The following is a 19,688-nucleotide window of genomic DNA, read 5'->3' on the forward strand; positions in this document are numbered from 1 at the left end:
GTCCAAACCTCTGTGTGTCATTACTGAATGTAAGCGAGGGTTCAAAGGTCACACTTACCCACATATCCAGGGGTCCCACAGGCAGTTGCCATCACATCTCCGGTGCCCTCCATCTTGGACAGACCAAAGTCACTGATCATGATCTTTGAGTCGTCGTGGGGGCTAAAGTAGAGCAGGTTCTCTGGCTATAAAGAAGAAAGGAGTTGGAAATAGGTAAAAGTTTTAATGTCTATTCTCAAAGATTGCATTTACATTTTACAATGTGCAAAACAGACTGATAAGGTTAGCATACAATGTAGAATACACTCAGGAATTTATGACTATTTCAGTGGAATATAATTAACTTCAGAACTAATTAAATTGGATGCTGCTTAGTGCTTAGTTACAGCACCATTGATTTAGTATGGATTATAGTGGAGTAGACTTAAAAGTACATTATGTAACTTTTCTGGTAGAGGATGCGCCAGCTGATTAGGTGTTATTGCTTTGCTTAGATATTCCTTTGTATTGCATTAAACATATTTATCTCCATGGGACCACGGTTATGATATTAGCATCTTGACAAGCCTGAACTTGATGACTGTTAATGTTTGTATGGTTTTTGTGTAGTTTTGTGTGAGATGAGTGCGGAGAGAGGGGTGTTTTCTTGAATTGTTTTCGTTTTGTATCATTTCAAAACTGAAAATATAAAAATGAAACGAAAGGTTGTAGTATTAACAATAATGCATCATACTGTACTTATTGCATTTCATAGTATTATTTATTCAACTCATATATTTGGTTACATTGGTTAATTTGGTGTAGTTATTTTTTATTTTTTATGAAACAACAAAAGGAAAATACATGGCCACTAAACATACACTGAATTGAAGAACAAGCAGCAGCAGCGTCTGTGGATTTGAAACTAGTCACATTTTCCTTTTGTAAATCAAGCACAGGACGCCCACCACTTTGTCTCTGTGGACATTACATAAAACCTGTATTTGGTCTGTGGCGTTTGAGATCTAAGTAACTTCACAGATTATTCCAGTCCGCGAGGTCAAAGTTCCGAGGTACCTTTAGGTCTCGGTGCACTATCCCCATGGAGTGAAGATAGTTTACTGCATCCAGCACTTGTCGGATGAGACGACTAGCATCCATCTCTGTGTAGAAGCCCTTTTCGACAATGCGATCAAAGAGCTCGCCTCCTGACACCCTGTCAACAAACGAAACAGGACCAAAGGCTATCATGTAAAGGTTAGAGCTTTCATAGGCACCAGTGGTTTTTATACAGCCCACAGCAGCTTTCAGTTACCAAGAATAAACTTCACTTTAGACAGCACAAGATTGTTTGTAGAAAATAATATCTGTTTTAGTGCAATTTTGCTAGTTTAAAATCAAGTTTAGGTCCCTGTCTGTTTGAAATAGGCTCATAGATAGAGTGACTGAGACCTGCTAATGGTCCAAATATGTTTAGTATTATAATGAAGAAGAACAGAAGTTATTTTCAAACTTAAAAACATATTTTTTTCTTTCAAATTTTAAGAATATATAACACACATACATAAATCAAAATACAAAAAACTACACAAACACCACTGGGTAAACAAAACATCAACTGTCAACTTAAAAGCTAATTCTGATCACACATTTATGTGCAATATTTTGTATTAAAAGTCTTGCCTCACCAATATAAACTTGTTAAATGTTTAAAATCACTTACGGTGAGAAAAGGTCACCTGAATAAACAGTACACAGTTTTCAAAGTGACATTTCCATATGACATTATGAAACAGGGGTGCAAAGAGGCTAGAACACTGCTGCCTGAGTTGCTGATGCATTAGTCACAAAAACCAAAATATAACCATCCAGAGAAAGAAAGTCATGACGATGTAACTCAGAAAATGTTAGCAGAGGAACAGATAACGCAGACCGACCATCAGGATTGCACTGCAAAATGCATTTAGAGATTTTAACATTTGGCTTTTAAAATACAGCTGTTGAAGCAATGTTTTTTTTTTTTTTTTTTTCATAAAAAACTAAGTAGTTACCCACTGAAATATGCAAAAACTGTGTACTATGGCAAAAATCGTAATGCAAGAGTAGGTTGCAAATTGTTGCAGTGTTTTAGAAAGGGGAACTACTTGAAATGAATTGAATGTGAAAGTGTAAAGAGAAGCAGGGCACTGGGGATTTGAACACTCAACACACTGTGGCAAAGGTAGGACCAAGTCGTTGTTTTGCAAGTCTCAAGTAAGTCTCAAGTCTTTGACCTCAAGTTCGAGTCAAGTCCCAAGTCAAATACAAGCAAATCCAAGTTGAGTCTCGAGTCACTGGCCTATAAGTCCAAGTCAAGTCTAAGTCGTCTGCTTTGAGCTTCAAGTCATTTCAAGTCTTTAAACCAAAGTACCAAATAGAGCTTAGATTTTTGGTATTTATATACATTTTAAAATAAACTATACTTTAAAAGTCATGGTATATTATATGTATATATAAATACCCACATATATGTATGTAAGTATTTATATAAGAGTGGTAGAAATTTTTAAATGTCTTGACAAAATCTTAGTGTGACTCATTATGGTCAGAATAGAAAGAATTCAGATTTTTAGTGCTAAATAACAGTTATTTTGTCATGTGTCTGAAATGGAAGAATCATGTTCTATGTAGTTCCCTCTGTTTTACTGTATTGTACTTTATATTACTGTAAGACATTTGAGGACACATCACAGTACTTCAGTTACACCCAAAGTTACAAACAGAGAAGTAGGAGGGACATATTCCAGTGTGTTCTTGTGAAATCAAGCACTGCATGTATCAACTGAAAAGAGAAAAGTATTTTCTAAAAAAAAAAAAAAAAAAAATAAAAATATATATATATATATATATATATATAAATATATAATATATAATATATATATATATATATATATATATATATATATATATATATATATATATATATTATATTTTTTTTTTTTTTTTTTAGGAGAGGCATCAAGTCTTCTTAAGTCACAGGGCTCAAGTCCAAGTCGAGTCCCAAGTCTTAGTCTACTTTATCAAGTCAAGTCTCAAGTCCTAAAAGTAGTGACTCAAATCTGACTCGAGTTCAAATCATGACTTGCAAGTCCCCACCTCTGCACTGTGGTATTGTCCATTCAAGTCTGGCAATGTTTCCACTGTAGGTATTAGGTGTAGTATTATATAACCTCTGATGATCTAGGCCACATAACAAGGACTAAGATGGAGGTGTCCTTGGTAAAGCAATGCAATGTTCCCATCAATATTTACTATAAAGGCTATGTGCATCTGTAATAAGTCTGTAAAGTGTTGCCTTGTGTCCTTTGTTCCATTTGCTTCTTCTGACAACACCTCTTTAATTCTACATTGAAACCATCCTGGCTATTTAATACTTTGATACATACACAGTTAAAGGGCCCATATTATACCATTTTCTGATCTATGTTATAATGTTGTTTCCTCATCAAAAACATACCTGAAGTTGTGTTTTGTTTCATTTACACATGTGCAACACACAAATCCTGTATATTTAAGATGAGTTCTTCTCTCAAACAAACAACTCTCTGATCCACCTTGTGATGAGATGTAGTAATATAGGAAGTGCTCCGCTGTATTTTTAATCTCCACACACCTTCACTAGAATCATTTGGATGATTTCAGACCTGGAATTGGCCATGTCTACTGAAGGTAAAAAAGTTGCTGTTAACTTGAAAACTTCCACTTCATGACATCAAAATGTGGAGCAGAGCATTTTGAGCTTTGGAAATGTACACAGACTAATAATAAGTTACTCAAGCATGTGTGAATGAAACAAATCACAACTCCAGGTATATTTTTGAGGAGGTAACAACTTTATAACATGGCCAAAAGCTCTCAAGAGTCATAAAATATTGAAATAAATATAAATATCTAAATTTGTGTGGTAGCAGAGTAAATACTTACAGCTGCATTATGAGGTAAAGGTGGTTTGAACTTTCGTAAATATCCTCCAGGGCCACAATGTTTTCATGTTTTATTCTGCAAGAGAAAAACAAAACAAATTAATAAAGAGATCTTTCAGTACTGACAGCAGAATGTGTAATGTTTTCTGAACATTTGTAACGTTTCACACATCTAATTATTTGTAAGCTACGATGTTCATTCTCTGTACAAAAAGGTGAAAATCTTTTGTGTGTGAGCCTGTGGGGGCGTTTAGAGGATGCAAATCAATGAATCAGCATCATCGCCAAGAAACAAGCCCACCCTCCCCCCTCTTGGCAAGACCACCTGAAGAAATTAATATAAGGAACATGTAAATGCCAAGAATCTGTGTCCTGGCAACCGAGTGACAAGGTTTTGTGTGTGAGAGCAGGGAGAGGGGCAGGTGGCTGAGAGGAGGGCGGAAAACAATTCTCAAAGGATAAAACAGCCTTCAGAACTTCTGCTTTCACTGCAAAACAACACTGATTAGAAGTACAAGAAGTGGGTGGTATTAGTATTTTAATAAATTAATAAAGGGCCCATATTAGGTGATTTTCTGATCCATGTTATAATATTTTTTCCTCAACACAAACATACAGGGAGTTGTGTTTTGTTTCATATATGTTTAACAGAAAAACCCTTTCAGCTAAGTTAAAAACAGAAGACTCTGTTCCACCTTGTGATGTCATGTGGTAATACAGGAAATGCTCCAGTGTGATTTTAAAATCTACACATCTTCAATCTCTGCTAAACAAAAGGTAAAAGGGTAGCCAGACCTAGTGCCTTCTTTCAATTTCATTTCTCTCCAGGGACTAGGTCAGGAATCAGAATACACTAGACGGTTCACAAAAACCCTGGAAGTGCGAGTCCGGGTTCCAGCCAATCAGTGAAGAGCCATATATTCGGTGTTGGCAACTATTTCCAAGATTGAGGATTTAAAGCCGGAACAAAGAAAATGTTTGGTTAATTTTATAAAGTGGAAAGACGTTATTGCCCTTCTTCCTACGAGATTTGGAAAAAGCTGAATATACCACTTAGCCCCGTTAGCAGCACATTACTTAACTCACGACCAAATAGCAGTGATTGGTTAAATTTAAAAAAGTACCCTCCTACGAGCACACAAATTCTAATGCTGCAAGGTCAGATGGTTTCCACAAAGTGAAACCAGCTGATGAATCAGGCTAGTAAAAGGTAGCTGTTAACTTGAAAACTGCAGCTTCATGACATCACAAGGTGGAACAGAGCATTTTGAACTTTGGAGATATACAGACAAATACTACAGGATTACTCAAACACGTGAATGAAACAGAACACAACTTCAACATTATAACATGGCTTAAAGCTCACAAGAGTCAATTTTGCGTAAACAGGACCTTTAATTATACTTATACAGAACATAGATTTACCATAGATTTTACTTCTAATATTGTTTTTGAAGAAACCTTATGTCTACTTTACTGTGTTAGTAGTTGGATCCACATACTCTCTCTAATAATGTTATGTCATACAGCCCCATTTATGGACATGCATACCTATGGTTGAATGTGATTATGTGAGACTGAAGTGAAAATATTCATCCCAAAAAGAAAAGAAATTACACTGTACGTTTCTTGTTCCCTTCAGAGCACTATTGAGAATAACTAAATAAAATATGAAATTAGGGATAAACCATGACACACACACTTTTATAATGACATTTCACATGAAGGAATTATAAAAAAGTATGGCCAAATTAAGTTTCTTTTTTTTTTGTATTTTATTATTATTATTTTTTTACTCTTGCATAACTCTATCACTCATGAAAACCCAAGAAAAGATTAGTGGTAATGGACCTGCTGCTAACAACAAATTTTATGGCTTTTTTGATAAGATATTAGAACAATCAAGAACATTTGTCAATTTATTTTATATATCTGAAATCTATAAGAAGAATAAACTCCATAAGAAGAATTAAATGAAATCTAGTAATACAGCCTGCTCCAATCCTTCTGAGTTTTTGACATGATCCGATCCTAGAAAGCGGAGACCACCTGCTGCGGTATGGAGAACAATAACATCAAAAATCAGAATGCGCGCCATAGCAACTGTATCCAGGCAACTACACCCAACAACTGGTCGTTCAGAAGTGACTGATAAGTGAGCGGCTCCAGGGACCAACCCACAGCGGGCCCCAGCGGAGGATGGCCTGTCACCTGCTATCACGGCTGAGTGTGTGAGTGTCCGCTCTGAAGACCTGAAATTGAGGCTAGATGGAATCGACTGTTAAATAAACTCACGGGTACCTGGCCTCTCCACAGAAACACTTTTCTGTCAGTGTGGTTTCCACTGGATGATGCAATGATGTGTTTCAAAGTTTGTCAAAAGGATGAGTACATTTCTATTGCATCATAATTGTCATTGTATGAAAGAATTATTAGTAAGGCTACGTTTTTCTGTGAAATAGGGGTTGAAGCTTTTCCAATTGTCTGGCTTTTGTGTATAAAATGCAGCTTTGGATATTTATTTTCTAGAAACCTGTCAGCTCATCCCCAATCTGAAAATGGATTGCATTAAATAAATAAAAACAGCAATAAAATATAATGCCAGAATACAAAAATATTGATTTAAACAATAAAATTTGAAAAAAAAAAAAAAAAAAACACTTCAAAAACACTTCACTTCATCACAACTTTAAGAGACAAGAAATAAGAATAAAAATACAACCACCAATTATGATCATTTAATGTAATGTAGAAAAAAAAAAAAAAGCATCTGCTGTTCAAACAAAGGTTAAGTTAAAGTTACATGTATTGTGCCTGTAGGGAAAAACAAAATAAAAAATGTTCTCCAACCCACATTAAATCAACCCTACCAGTATAAATATCAGTTGCGACAGATACTTACTTTCTGAGCACTGCAATCTCATTTTCGATGCTGGTCTCCTTCCCCTTGAGTGCTTTTTTGGGGATACATTTGATAGCCACCATTTTCCCCGTGGCCTTCTCCCGAGCCATCACCACCTCCGAAAACGCACCTCTGCAGAAAAGAGAGGACATAGAAAACACCTTAGCTGGCTGCTTTACATGCACTCAGACAATATTGACACAGAAAACCTATCAGCAGTGTAGCACAGATAGCAGGCACTCAGCCACAGTGGGCCAGAATACACAAACAACATACTGTGGATATTTACTGAACAGTGTCACACTATGAGCTCCCATGTGCCAAAAGCAGGGTAAACACTTTAAATTTATATCTATTTTATTGACCATAAATTGAGTTTTCCAAGTCTATCTGGATTTAAAGACTAGTACTTAATCTGAATCAGAAAACATATGTGAAGTAATTGATCAAATAGGTCACTTTGCTGTAGTACATTGTCACACATCAGCTTTCAGTGACATTTGGGTGTGAGGTCAAGGTGGTTGAAATGTCACAGTAAAAAAAAATCTGTAACAATAATTAAACCAGACTAATTACAGACTTAAGTACTGTAAATCACAATGCTTATAAACAGGTGTCACATTTGCTGTATGATATTGTAGAAATCTTGTATAATATAATATAGGTGGTACAAAATATTTCCTCACATAATTTGATTGTTTAAAGTACCTCACCTTAGATAATTCACTATGATTGCTTTTTCTTTCTTATTGCACACCTTCACAGCAGCAGCTCCCTCTGTGGCTCTGGTGTGATCAAGATGTTTGGGAGGATAGATGATTTCACTCCATCAGATTAATAAAGGTCACTCTCTCCTCCTCCTTTCTGCATACAAATACTATCTTATGTCTGTAACAATGGAACTTCAGATACACAGCAGTTAGGTGTGTATCTATAATGTCATATAATATAATGCATACAATAACAATAGAGATGTTCTGCTGACAGTGAAAATGCCAGCTACATCATGAACATAATGGGTGCACCGAAATTGCTGTGTATCTGAAGTGCCATTGTTACACACATAAGGCAGTATGTATATAAATAATATTGGTCTCTCTCACCCTTATCCAGCTCAGGTTCTCTACCAGAGGCCTGGGAGCTTGAGAGTTCTGCACAGTAACTTTGCTGTTCCTAGTACTACACTTTTTTGGACTTAGATGTGTAATTTTTTTTTTTTCCTGGGATCTGTTGTAACTACTCCTCCAGTTTGGGGGTTACAGCCCCGAGTGCTCCGATCACCACGGGCACCACTGATGCCTTCACTGTCCAGGCCTTCTCTATCTCTTCCCTGTGCCCCTGGTATTTCTCTAGTTTCTCCTGTTCCTTCTTCCTGATATTGCGTTGTCCACCACCAGGGCCTTGTTCTGTTGCTTATCCACCACCACTATGTCTGGTTGGTTCACCATTACCATTCTGTTTGTCTGTATCTGGAAATCCCACAGGACTTTGGTTCGGTCGTTCTCCACAACTTTTGGAGGTGTTTCCCAGCTTGACCTTGGGGGTCTCTAGCCTGTACTCTGTGCAGATGTTTCTGTACACTATGCCCGCCACTTCGTTATGTCGTTCCATGTATGCTTTCCCTGCCAGCATTACACCTGCAATTATGTGCTGGACTGTCTCAGGAGCCTCTCTGCACAGCCTACACCGTGGGTCTTGTGTGGTGTGGTGTGGTAGATCTGGGCCTCAATTGCTCGGGTGCACAAGGCCTGCTGCTGTGCAGCCAGGATGAGTGCCTCTGTGCTGTCCTTCACACCAGCCCTCTCAAGCCATTGGTAAGATTTCTTGATATCAGGCACTTCACTTCAGTTTTGGTGGTACACCCCATGTAGGGGCTAGTCCTGCCATGAAGGTCCCTCCAGCACCTCTTCCTCTGAACCGCACTATCTAAGACATTCTCTGAGCACGTCATCTGTCGGGGCCTTGTCCCTGATGTACTTATGGAGCTTGGATGTTTCATCCTGGACAGTGATTCCCACACTCACTTGTCCTATGCCTCCTTCCTTCTGGCTTGTGTGGAGTCTCAGGGTGCTGGATTTGGGACGGTCAGAACTGAATTGTATTTATATTATAATATATTATATTATATTATATACACATAACCCCCCCACACACATACATATACATTTATATAATTATGTCTTATTTGACAACTGTTACTTTTGCTACTTATTTGGAATTTATTGTTACCATTTATATTTTTGCGCTTTGTTATTATGATATATTGTGATCTGTGAGCTACTGTGTCCAAAATCTATGAATACATTTTTGCTATAGACTAACTGTGAATCTTGACCCTGATAAAGGTACACTATACTGAGACAATAGAGCAAGACTCATAAAAGCACACTGCACACATCAAACAAGACTATTGTTGATCAATGCGTATGTCTATATTGCCTACATCTGTAATGGAGGGGTGCAAGGTTCAATTAACAGTGCACATATAAATCGTATTAAGGCCAAACTTGGATAAAAATAACTGTGACAAAAATGTAGTAATACCAAGTAAACGATATTCTGTGAGGATGGCTGAACTCTTCAAACAATAACAAAGTTGTTCACATTTTTTGACATTCAACAATTCAACATTTCAGATACCACTTGTGCCAATCCCAAGACTGCATATGTAGATATAGACACGTAAGGCAATCATACAATTTCAAAGACTACATAAATGTTATTTATTTTTGTTTGTTAAAAATACATGAGAACATTTCTGATCTATCTTTATGCTTATATTTGTAGGGGGCTGTGAATAGGATCCAAAACTGAGAGCACAGATATTCTAGTGCAATAGTCGCCAAGATCAACATGCAGTTTTGTCAGGGTCCAGTGGAGGGGGAGACGGCTGGTAACCATAGTTTTAAAAAAAAACAACTTAATACTCATATTTGCCATTTACCAGGTTAAACTGCACTATATTGTCAGAGTAAAACACATACATGGTGGTGGACAAATGGACTACAGGTTAAAGTTGTGTGACATGTCTAACCCTCCAGGACTGCAGGGGGACGATATCAAACGAGGCATTATCCTCAAAGTGTCATCAGTTCCTCCCAACTTGGCCCCACTCACTGCACTAAGTCCTACTGTGGCCTTTAAATCCACGTTAATCCTCCAGCCACCATCCCACAGAGAGAGACAGAGAGAGGGGGAAGGGGTCAAGTCCACGCACATAAACAAACACAGACAGATCACCTGGACGTCCCAAAGAGGAGCTGAAGTGTGACGAGGTGATGTAAATGTCCTCTGACTTTGACCCCATTGTGACATCACAAGGTGGAACAAAATGAGACAGTAGGGAGAGTCTGTCAGGGATGGTGCATTACACTCTACAGTGTTTCTAACATAACCTTCACAGATGTTAGAGAACAGGCTATGTGCACGGCTACACTTTATATTGTAATAAACTTACCATATGGCAACAGTGATGAACCATGTAGTGATTTAGCTGTACCATAAAAGTAAAAGCTCCAAGGTTAATTATGCAGCAAGGTAGATTAATCGTTAAGTGCTATTAGAGATGGATCAATATATAAGTGGACCTATACCAGGCCAACATTTTTTGTTTGGGTCAACCAGCTGCCAAAAATATAATAAAGTTTAAGTTGAACACAAACACACGCACATAGAAGACACAAAAAAAAACTCTCTTATCCAGCCTGTATTACAACAGGGTGGTAGTAATCAATAAGTTTGTAATCAAAACTTCAAAAAATTAAATAAAATTGTATATTTGGGGGAAAAAATATAAGAACCTGCATGGGCTGACCTTATAGGACATCTATTTGTCTGAATTTTAAAACATTGGTATCAGCATCAGACATGAAAAAACAAATATAAAAAACACATATAACATTTTTTTTTAAAGATAATAAGTAATAAGCCAATAATTCATTTACCTGCTTATATAATAGATCCAATTTCATCTAATTAAAATAAATTAATTTACTGTTTTACCTTTAACAACACATTTCACTATCTTTCTTGGAATAGTACAGAGACTTCAATCAGGGTTTTGTTCCGCCCTGTGTGACATAAATTTTTGTTTTCGATTTAGGCTATCCTTTAAAAGCTAAGATTGCAGTTCCCCATTTCAAAAGGTAATTTCGGTGGGTCAACCCATTATTGCAGCATCATTCAAAATTGTTTCATTTCTCTAATATTGCACACAGCCTGATCTCACAGCTGTGTAGCGGAGACCAAACAACAAAAGTCTTCCTCCGCCACGCTCATGATAAACCCTGCACAAGGCAACACAATGAGCCAAACCACAGGAAGCCGGCAGTTTCACAGAGAGGATGGTTAGAGCTCTGTGCAGCAGCTCCTCTGTCCCCTGCTTAACCCAACATGCAGCAACATCTCTTCCTGCAGCCGATGACTCTGCCACTTTATCGTGCTCAGTCAGGCCTATGAGAAATAACACTGCCAGCTCAGATAGTGTTGGTCTATTAATTCACACAAGAAAAACAAGGTGTGATGTCACATTACACATGTACATATGGTAAGCTATACCACCCACACAACAGCCATGTTCAGCAAATAAGCAAAAATGAAAGGACATGTTTTAAGTTACGTTAAGGGTTATTAATTATTGTAGAGATCAACCAATATCTATTTATCCATGACCGACCGTTTACAATACAGAGCAAATAATCTGCCGATATTTTGGGGCCAATATGTTATATGTACTGATTTTGATTATTTTCCCCACATGATGTAGTTTAAATTTAATGTAGTAATTACTGCAAGTAATTCATATCAATAAAAGATTTGTGTAGTTTTTTTTGTATTAAAGTGTTAATATAAAGATTTATGTGCACTTTTTAGGCAGCAAAACTAAATATCGCCCGATCCTGGAGATTTAAGACCAATAGCCGATATGCTAAAAAGTCAAAATATCAGCTCGATATATATATGGTCTATCTCTAATTTATTGTTTAAAACTCTCTGTCATCTGCATTTGACCTGGCCACTACACCCAAACCTACATTAAAGCCTACATAGAAATCTGAAAACTACCCCAACTTCTGATAACATGAAGCAGGATAGTTTGGGTCTGGATCATTTACACAAACTTGCTTCTTTGCATTTTGAGATCAACTAATTTTTAGGGCTGGGCAAATTTTATTTTATTTTTTAAAATCACGATTAATCGCATGAATTCGAGCGATTAATCGCGATTAATCGCATGTTATACGCAAAACCAATTAATGAATTAAAAAGTAGAGTATAGCGCTCTTTTATTGGAAATGTAAATGAAAGAGCCAAACATTTGTTGTGCAAACAGCATTTCTTTCACAGGGGAACCCTCAGAGCCTTCAAGGTATTCAGGGAAGGCTCAAGAAAAAATACTGAATGGACGTTTGTACAACTAATATATTTATTGAATATTTTTTATGCTGTGAGTAATGAACACTACACTAGTAATAATTTCTACATCAGTGTTATAAACTTGGACTGATATTTCTTAGGAAACAAAGGGTTAATATAATGGAATGGAAATAGACCAATCACATTTTTTCTTCCAATGGTATCTGGGTAAATCAGTGACTCCAGCACTGAACTAAAGAAATAAACTCAGCTCAGAGCCGGAAGCCCGCGGCCGGGCCCGCAGCTCGCGGAGGCTCGGGCACGTTGCATCTCACGTGGTCAGAAAAAAGTAAAAAAGTGTAAAGAAAAGACGTCAAACTTAATGTAACGCTCGCGGTGGACATTTTCAAAATAAAAAACAAGTGAGAAACAAACGTTTACAATAAAATAAATAAATAAATAATAAAAACTGCGTTAAAGGAGCTAAAATAATTGTCGGCGTTAATGACTTAATTAGTTAACGCAAAGTTAACGCGTTAACGTGCCCGGCCCTACTAATTTTATTTCCTCAGTATCATATGACATATCATATGGGATTAAACCCACAACCTCCAGACTGCTCTAAAACTATATTCCCAGGTAGAGTATCCTTAACTGTACATGCACTTCATGGATACCTGGTTACACAAAGCGGACATGCAAATGAACGACAACAAGATCAGTGATAGTGTTACTAATCCAATATTTATAACCTAACAAGTAAAATTACTATGTGCAGAGGGTTAATGTATAAATTAAGATTGTAAAACCAAACCATGTCATCAGATCCAACTAGCCATAAGACAATGCCAGTGTTCTGCATCTTATCTCTGTCTATAACTCACCAACAGACCATAGCGCTGCTGACCTGCTGTCTCACTTATCACTGATGAATAATAACATTTGCATTTTAAATTTCTGCCAGGCCAGCAGCAGCAGCAGTCCTTCACAGCTCTGAGATGACAGCCAGTTACATAGCATCACCTCACTATGTTCACCAGTATATTGTGAATGTGGTGAGTCACACAAGCTAAAACACGCTATGTATAAATTTTAATAGGGAAGAACTGTGTTGTGATGTTTTCCTTTGTGGATGGGTGAAGGGGAAAGTAGATGTTTTCAAAGGACACTATGTGGTTATTGTGATGAGGGTGAGTAATCGCATTGAATTATCTAGAGGCAGCTTATGTAACATATGGTATGGGATGAAAAAAATGGACAGTGGCCTGCTGAGTTCAAAGTCATCGACAGACGTGACAGGTGGAATCTGTAAGCAACTTTCAACTAGAGAAAGCTGGTTGTATATCCACTAATATTAATGTACGAAAAATAATTGGAACTCACTAACCCCAGAACTGAAGTGAATAACAGAGCTTAAACTGTTCACCCCGAGGCTCAAGGTCTGGTTAAAAACAACCTAAAGTTGTTCCTGTAAATTCCTGTAAATATCGTATTATATTGTGTGTATGTGTGTGTATGTGAATGTGTGTTTGAATGGATGAAATGTGAAATTGTACTGTTGTAAAAATATGTTCAAAGATTTTAAACAGTTTTGAACTGTTTACTGCAGGGAAAAGCCCAACCAGGGACCGGAGCAGCTGCGTGTTCTGCCTGTGTCTACTTATGACTGCACTGACCCTGTCAAAGGGTCAATATAAAAAGCCAAATCTGTGTTTAAGTTCTTCTGTCATGTCTGTAAATGTCAATACAGTCCAGGTTAAATGTAAGATTTCTGGTGGAGAGTCCACCTCCTGCGTGACAGCATGACTATCATTTTGTCTGTGATGATCTACAGTATAGTATTAAACTTAGTCATCTCCATGGAGATAAGTCACAGGTCTGATCTGTGGTGAGGCAAGTACTCACAGTAAGAAAATATTTTTTTACTGTACTGAACAGAAAAATACATGGAATTGTTTAAATTCAAGTTATGTGAAATACTACAACAAAGCAATCGTATTTTCAAGGAGGCAGGTGGCACACCCACTCTCCTCCAGAAAGGTCACACAGAACACCTTTAAATATCACATTCTGTTGGTGGCATGTTACTCAAATATAAAATGTAAGTGGTTGCAATTGAGACTTCTAGGAAAAACAACAGCAACAAACCATATTGTTAAGCACTGTTCAGTTGAGTTTGTATAAATGTAACTGAATGATATATTATGGGCATTTTCTTTATTTTAATCCATGTTATGAAAGCCATTTGGCTCTGAAAATGACCACAGCGATAACAGATCTCTTCACCTCTTGTCTCTACCCACAATAAAGGACAGTAAACATCAGAGTCCAGCAGGAGCCCAGCGTAAATACCTTTGTCTCTCAAATCTACTTAGCAGTGACAGCCTCAAATTAAGATACGAGGAAATGTAGTTTGATCTATGCTTCGTTAGAACTATTTACACATGAGAAAGTCCCTGGTCTATAAAGATAAATGACTGTTAATATTACGATCCCAGCAGTAATGACTGTGGAGGGACAATGATTCTTGATACATCACAGAATAATTGTCTGCAATACATCACACTGCCTGAGCCGGGAGGAGGAGATAACAAGGGAAAATGCACTAATCAGCCATAACTTTATGACAGGTGAAGCGAATAAAATGGATTATAGCATTACCCCCTGCCAGTGGGATGGATGCATGAGGGGCCACAATCCATTTGGATGAACGGAGAGGAGGAGGCAGTTGGAGAAATGCAATAGATAACATTGGAGAGGGTATATACACCAGTTTGGCATAGCAAGTGAACTTTTTGAAGCAACATTTAAACGGCCCATATTAAGCTATTTTCTAATCTATGTTATAATGTTGTTTTCTTATCAACAATATAACTGGAGTTGTGTTTTGTTTCATTCATACATGTTCTTCTCTCAAACGGAAAATGCTCTGTTCCACCCTGTGATGTCATGTGATAATACAGGAAGTGCTCCACTGTGTTTTTAACTCCACACACTCCACTTTCACTGGTGTAGGTAGCTGTTAGCTTGAAAACTGCAGCTTCACTGAACATGCTATACAACTATTACAGGAACATACAAAAAGCTTAGTTCTTTTGTGTTTTACTCCTTCTCTCTGCACTGCGCCCACCAGACTACACTGTGGAATTTCGCAGGAGAACTTTTAATACAAAGGATTCAAAATGCAGTCTATTGCATCAGTGTTACACAAGTCTTCAACGGTTTCCATGATAGTTCTGTAATTTAGCTCAACTTGAGTCTTGCCCTTCAGGTTACAAAAAGGCTGCTCAAAGGCAAAATGCTCAGAGCTAGAAACACTTTCTGACAGTAACACCACACCGAGGCTGGTCCTTTCTCAATTAAAGGATTTTGAAAATATGGTGAACAAAATTAATGAATGCATAAATACATAAACTACAAAAACATAATTTGTATAGGGATAAATGGATCAAAAAAACACCATATACTATAAATACGTTACGAAGATGTGAGACTGGTCACCATTGAATCGCCTTGTTTTCAAACTGGTGTGACTGATAGGTGGATTAGCCATTCGGAGACACGCATGGCCCGCTGTATTGGAAAAAACTATCACACAAAGCTGAAAAACATCTGCTGAATCAATAAATGGAGCACTAAACTCTGTTAATCTGAGGTGAGATAAATTTGAAGAAAGATAGGTGACCAATGAGCCCCTTTGTTTCACGTGTCACAAAAAAAAAAAAAAAAAAAAAAAAAATCTGATTGCACGATCACGTTTGAGACACAACAGAGGGCAAGGGGACGAGACCGATATTGATCTGTGTAAAAAAAATTATAATACAGAGAGATATAATTCTGGATTTCAAGACAAATATAATTTATAGACTATTTTAAGTAGGACAGTAACTTCACAAAATTACCACAGTCTATTTGGTGTAGTCTTCCAGCAGATTGCTTTGCCTGTGTACCTTGTACTGAGCAGTTTCAGTGACAGAGCACCTCCTCCAGAGCGCTGTGAGGAGCTGGAGGGAGAGTCTTCAGAAAAACCAAGGACTTTCAGAACCTGGTTGCCTAGCTGCCGTTTTCAGGCTGTTTCAAGGACCACAGTGCTGCTTTAATGCATCACTGCCACACACAGCATTAGAAATAATCATCAGGTCAAGCACTGCTTCACTAAAATAATCAAACTTTTTATTTAAAATGAGACATTTCAAGAGGTTAGATCCTCTCCTTTTTTAAAATGCAATTTTAAGATAAAGCTTATAAACTGGGCATGTTGTTTGTTGAAGTTGCTATGCAGATGACAATAAAGGTTCACAAATATCGCTGTCATATAGAGACCACTAGAGACATTACATACAAATAAAGATTTTTGCGGCCTTAGGTTATTACAGGTGCAGTACATCCTGGTTTTTTCTAGTTCACACCATTATATATTGACATGTGACACTGTGTGACTGACAAAAAATAAATTAATAATGATTACAATAAACAATGTCATACACTAAATATTAATATAATATATAATATAAATAAATGTTGTGCATTTGTACAAAATAAACATAAAATATTCATTCTAGGCCTAACTGATTTGGGGTCAGCGCACAGCAGTCTGTCATCTGGACACTGACAGCTCCAGGCCCTCTCCAAAGGTGCTTGTGGTCAGGTTACTTAATTTACTTGCACAGAGTATCAGCAGCTTAGGGGGCCTAAATTAGCCCAGTAGTGAGCAGTGGAAGGAAGACTATAGACTCAGTGGTCAAGATCCCATTAGCTCCAACAGCCACATCCAAAACACATGTAAGAAAAGACAGTGAGGAACTATACTGACACCGCAGCAGCCAGCCCCAGAGCCACTATCAATATCCAGTCAACACAGTCACACACAAGCAACTGACTAATTTCTAATAATAACTGAGGTGCACCCAATTATTCACAACTATTCAATGCTATATGCAGTACTGTACATAACTAATTCATAAATAACTGACTCGATTACTGAATTAAACATTAAAAAGTAACAATAATAGTGCATAACCTAATTAAATAATGAACCCCAAAGCAACATGTTATTCTAGGGAAGCACAATCAGAGGAAGAGATTATCTATAGGTCTCCTCCTTTTAGCCAGGCCTTCCCAATCTTAATCCTTGGGTCAAGCTACAGTCCACAGGTGGCCTATTTCAACCGTTACTGTGTACTCCCTGTGACCTAATTGACTAATAATCAATGTAGGACTTATGCCAGACTTACAGTGACACAGGACTGTATGTGAAGCTGACATCCAATTATTTCTACACAGACAATAACAACAATAATAGAGTATGTGTTTAAAGGAGCACAATTTAACTATCTGAGGGGGATCAGCTACCTGCTTGTCTTCATGGAGATGTTATTGTTTGAATGGAATATTAAAGTGAGTAAGAATGCATTTGGTTTTCAGTTTTCTTTGCAATAAAACACCTGCAAACAACTATGTTGTTCCCTCATCAAAAACATACCTGGAGTTGTTTTGTTCCATCATCACATGTTAAACATACAAACCCTCCATGTTTAAGATGAGTTCTTCTCTAAAACTGAAACCAATCAGTTCGACCTTGTGATGTCTTGTACAGGAAGTGCTCCACTGTGTTTTTAAACTCCATGCAGCTCCACTAGAATCATTTGGATAATATCAGCCTTTGAATTTCCAATCTCCACTAAAACTACTGTTTCTCCTGACGTCACAATGTGGAACAGAGCATTTTAAATTTTGGAGATGTAGACAAAATAATAAATGACTACTCAAACATGTGTGAATGAAACAAAACACGACTCAGGTATGTTTTGGTGAAGGTAACAATATTCTAGCATTTTAAAGATCAGAAGAGTCAATGTCAGGGAAGATATTACCTTTAAGTAAATGTAAAGTAGATTATTTGATAATGAAGGATTCCACCCAGCAAAAGTTGCAAAGTTCGAAGGCGTTCAAGTCCTATGAAAGCTCCTCTACGCTGGACCATTTCTGGATGAAAGAGGGAATGCACAAACAGCTCTACAACTACAAGAACACTATGGCCAGATGTACATACAAAATTATAGGTTGTGGTGGCATGCGGTGGTAGTAGTAAAGGTAATGGGGGTATCCTTTATGAAAGTTCAAAGAGATGTGTTTTTGTACTATTTTCAGTGGCCTATATGAATTCAGTCTGCAAAGAGGTGGAGATAGATCTATATATCGTTTTTAGCACATCGACTATCAACCTTAAATGTTCAAAAAAAGCTGATTTTTTTTTGGCCGACCTGGTGCCTAAATATGCATAAAACAGTGCAAAAAGATGACTACACAAAACATGACTACACAATATAGGTTTTATTACAGGAAATTAGTCCAAATATTGGCAGGCCTGATCGGCTATGATTGTAAAATGGTAGTAACATTTCGCAGTAAGGATGGGGCAAGATCTCGAGCAACAAGATCTCGAAAGATGAAAATGGCAATTATCTCATGAGTTTTTTCTACGTGTTTAAATTTAGCGCAAACAAAAATGGTAAAAGCTAACATGTGGTAGATCTCTTGGAGAAACTGAAGTTTAAAAAAGCAGTGCTATAAGGCTGGAAAAAAAACATGAAATGTACGTAAACAAACTAAAAAATTTAGAGGCAAAACTCAGCTGGACCGTGTCATTTACTAATTCCTAATTATGTCAGTAGCTGTTTTTGTTTTAGTGCAGTTAAATTGCTACCAGTAGTACAGTATTTTTGTGGCAAATCATTTTACACAAACTTGGCAGATACAGATTTTTATCATGTAATTTATCGCCCATATAAAGTAAAAGTTGAGTAGGTTGTTGGTAGTAGTGGCTGCTAGTTGTAACATAGTAGTAGAAATTATGTCACACTATATTAGTCATAATAACAATAATAATAATAATAGACATTAGAAGCGAAGAACCACAGTAATAATTTCCATCATGCTGAATCAGAAACACAGCTGTTTGCCCAAATGACACATCTGACATTTCCTTCTTGATTAGAAATAATATTCAAGTGCTTCATTGTGAGAAATAGTCTAATGATGAAACTGTATTCATGACCTGTGTGAACTAAATCAGTTCTATAAGGAGATGTGTGTGTTTATCCGTGGGCGGAGATGCATTTTCTCTTCCCACCTGGTCATTGTCAAACGGCAAATAAAGATAATGACTCATGGTGTTATTTAAAAGGCTTTTCACACATTAAGGAGAGCCTTGGGGAAATCAATGCACCTTCAGGTATAGGAGCTACAGCTGCTGAGGTGTTGACTGCACATCGTGAATAATTCATCTCAAAATGTAAAAGAATCACAAAGACAAAACATAGGGTTGTACTGAAAGCTAACTACACTCTTAGTAGAGTCTTGAAAGAAACAAAAATGTATTGCTAATTTTACTATTTTTCATGTTTTTTGTTGACTTGATTATTTATTTTTTGCTTTATTTTATTCAGTGTTTATTTATATTGTCTATTGTGCAGCACTTTGGAGACTTT

The 19,688-nt window shown here is 37.1% G+C and overlaps 1 protein-coding gene across 2 annotated transcripts in view; it reads right to left on the reverse strand.

Moving 5' to 3' along the window:
• camk1db (calcium/calmodulin-dependent protein kinase 1Db) overlaps nucleotides 1-19,688 on the reverse strand; it is a 29,448-nt gene that overhangs the window by 6,932 nt on the left and 2,828 nt on the right. The window contains exons 1-5 of one of the 2 annotated variants that reach the window (XM_055155240.1): nucleotides 7,601-7,762; nucleotides 6,844-6,975; nucleotides 3,943-4,017; nucleotides 1,057-1,195; nucleotides 59-185 (exon numbers count right to left, since the gene is read on the reverse strand). In XM_055155240.1, coding sequence (XP_055011215.1) covers nucleotides 59-185; nucleotides 1,057-1,195; nucleotides 3,943-4,017; nucleotides 6,844-6,953 — 451 coding nt within the window. In that variant the 5' untranslated portion in view covers nucleotides 6,954-6,975; nucleotides 7,601-7,762. Of the gene's footprint in view, nucleotides 1-58; nucleotides 186-1,056; nucleotides 1,196-3,942; nucleotides 4,018-6,843; nucleotides 6,976-7,600; nucleotides 7,763-19,688 lie in introns of those variants that run through there. The other variant, XM_020934868.2, reaches the window with a different exon arrangement.

The sequence above is a fragment of the Boleophthalmus pectinirostris genome, unplaced genomic scaffold (assembly GCF_026225935.1).
Source record: "Boleophthalmus pectinirostris isolate CB_2022bp ecotype Guang Dong unplaced genomic scaffold, ASM2622593v1 HiC_scaffold_2, whole genome shotgun sequence".
Classification (NCBI taxonomy): Eukaryota; Metazoa; Chordata; class Actinopteri; order Gobiiformes; family Gobiidae; genus Boleophthalmus; species Boleophthalmus pectinirostris.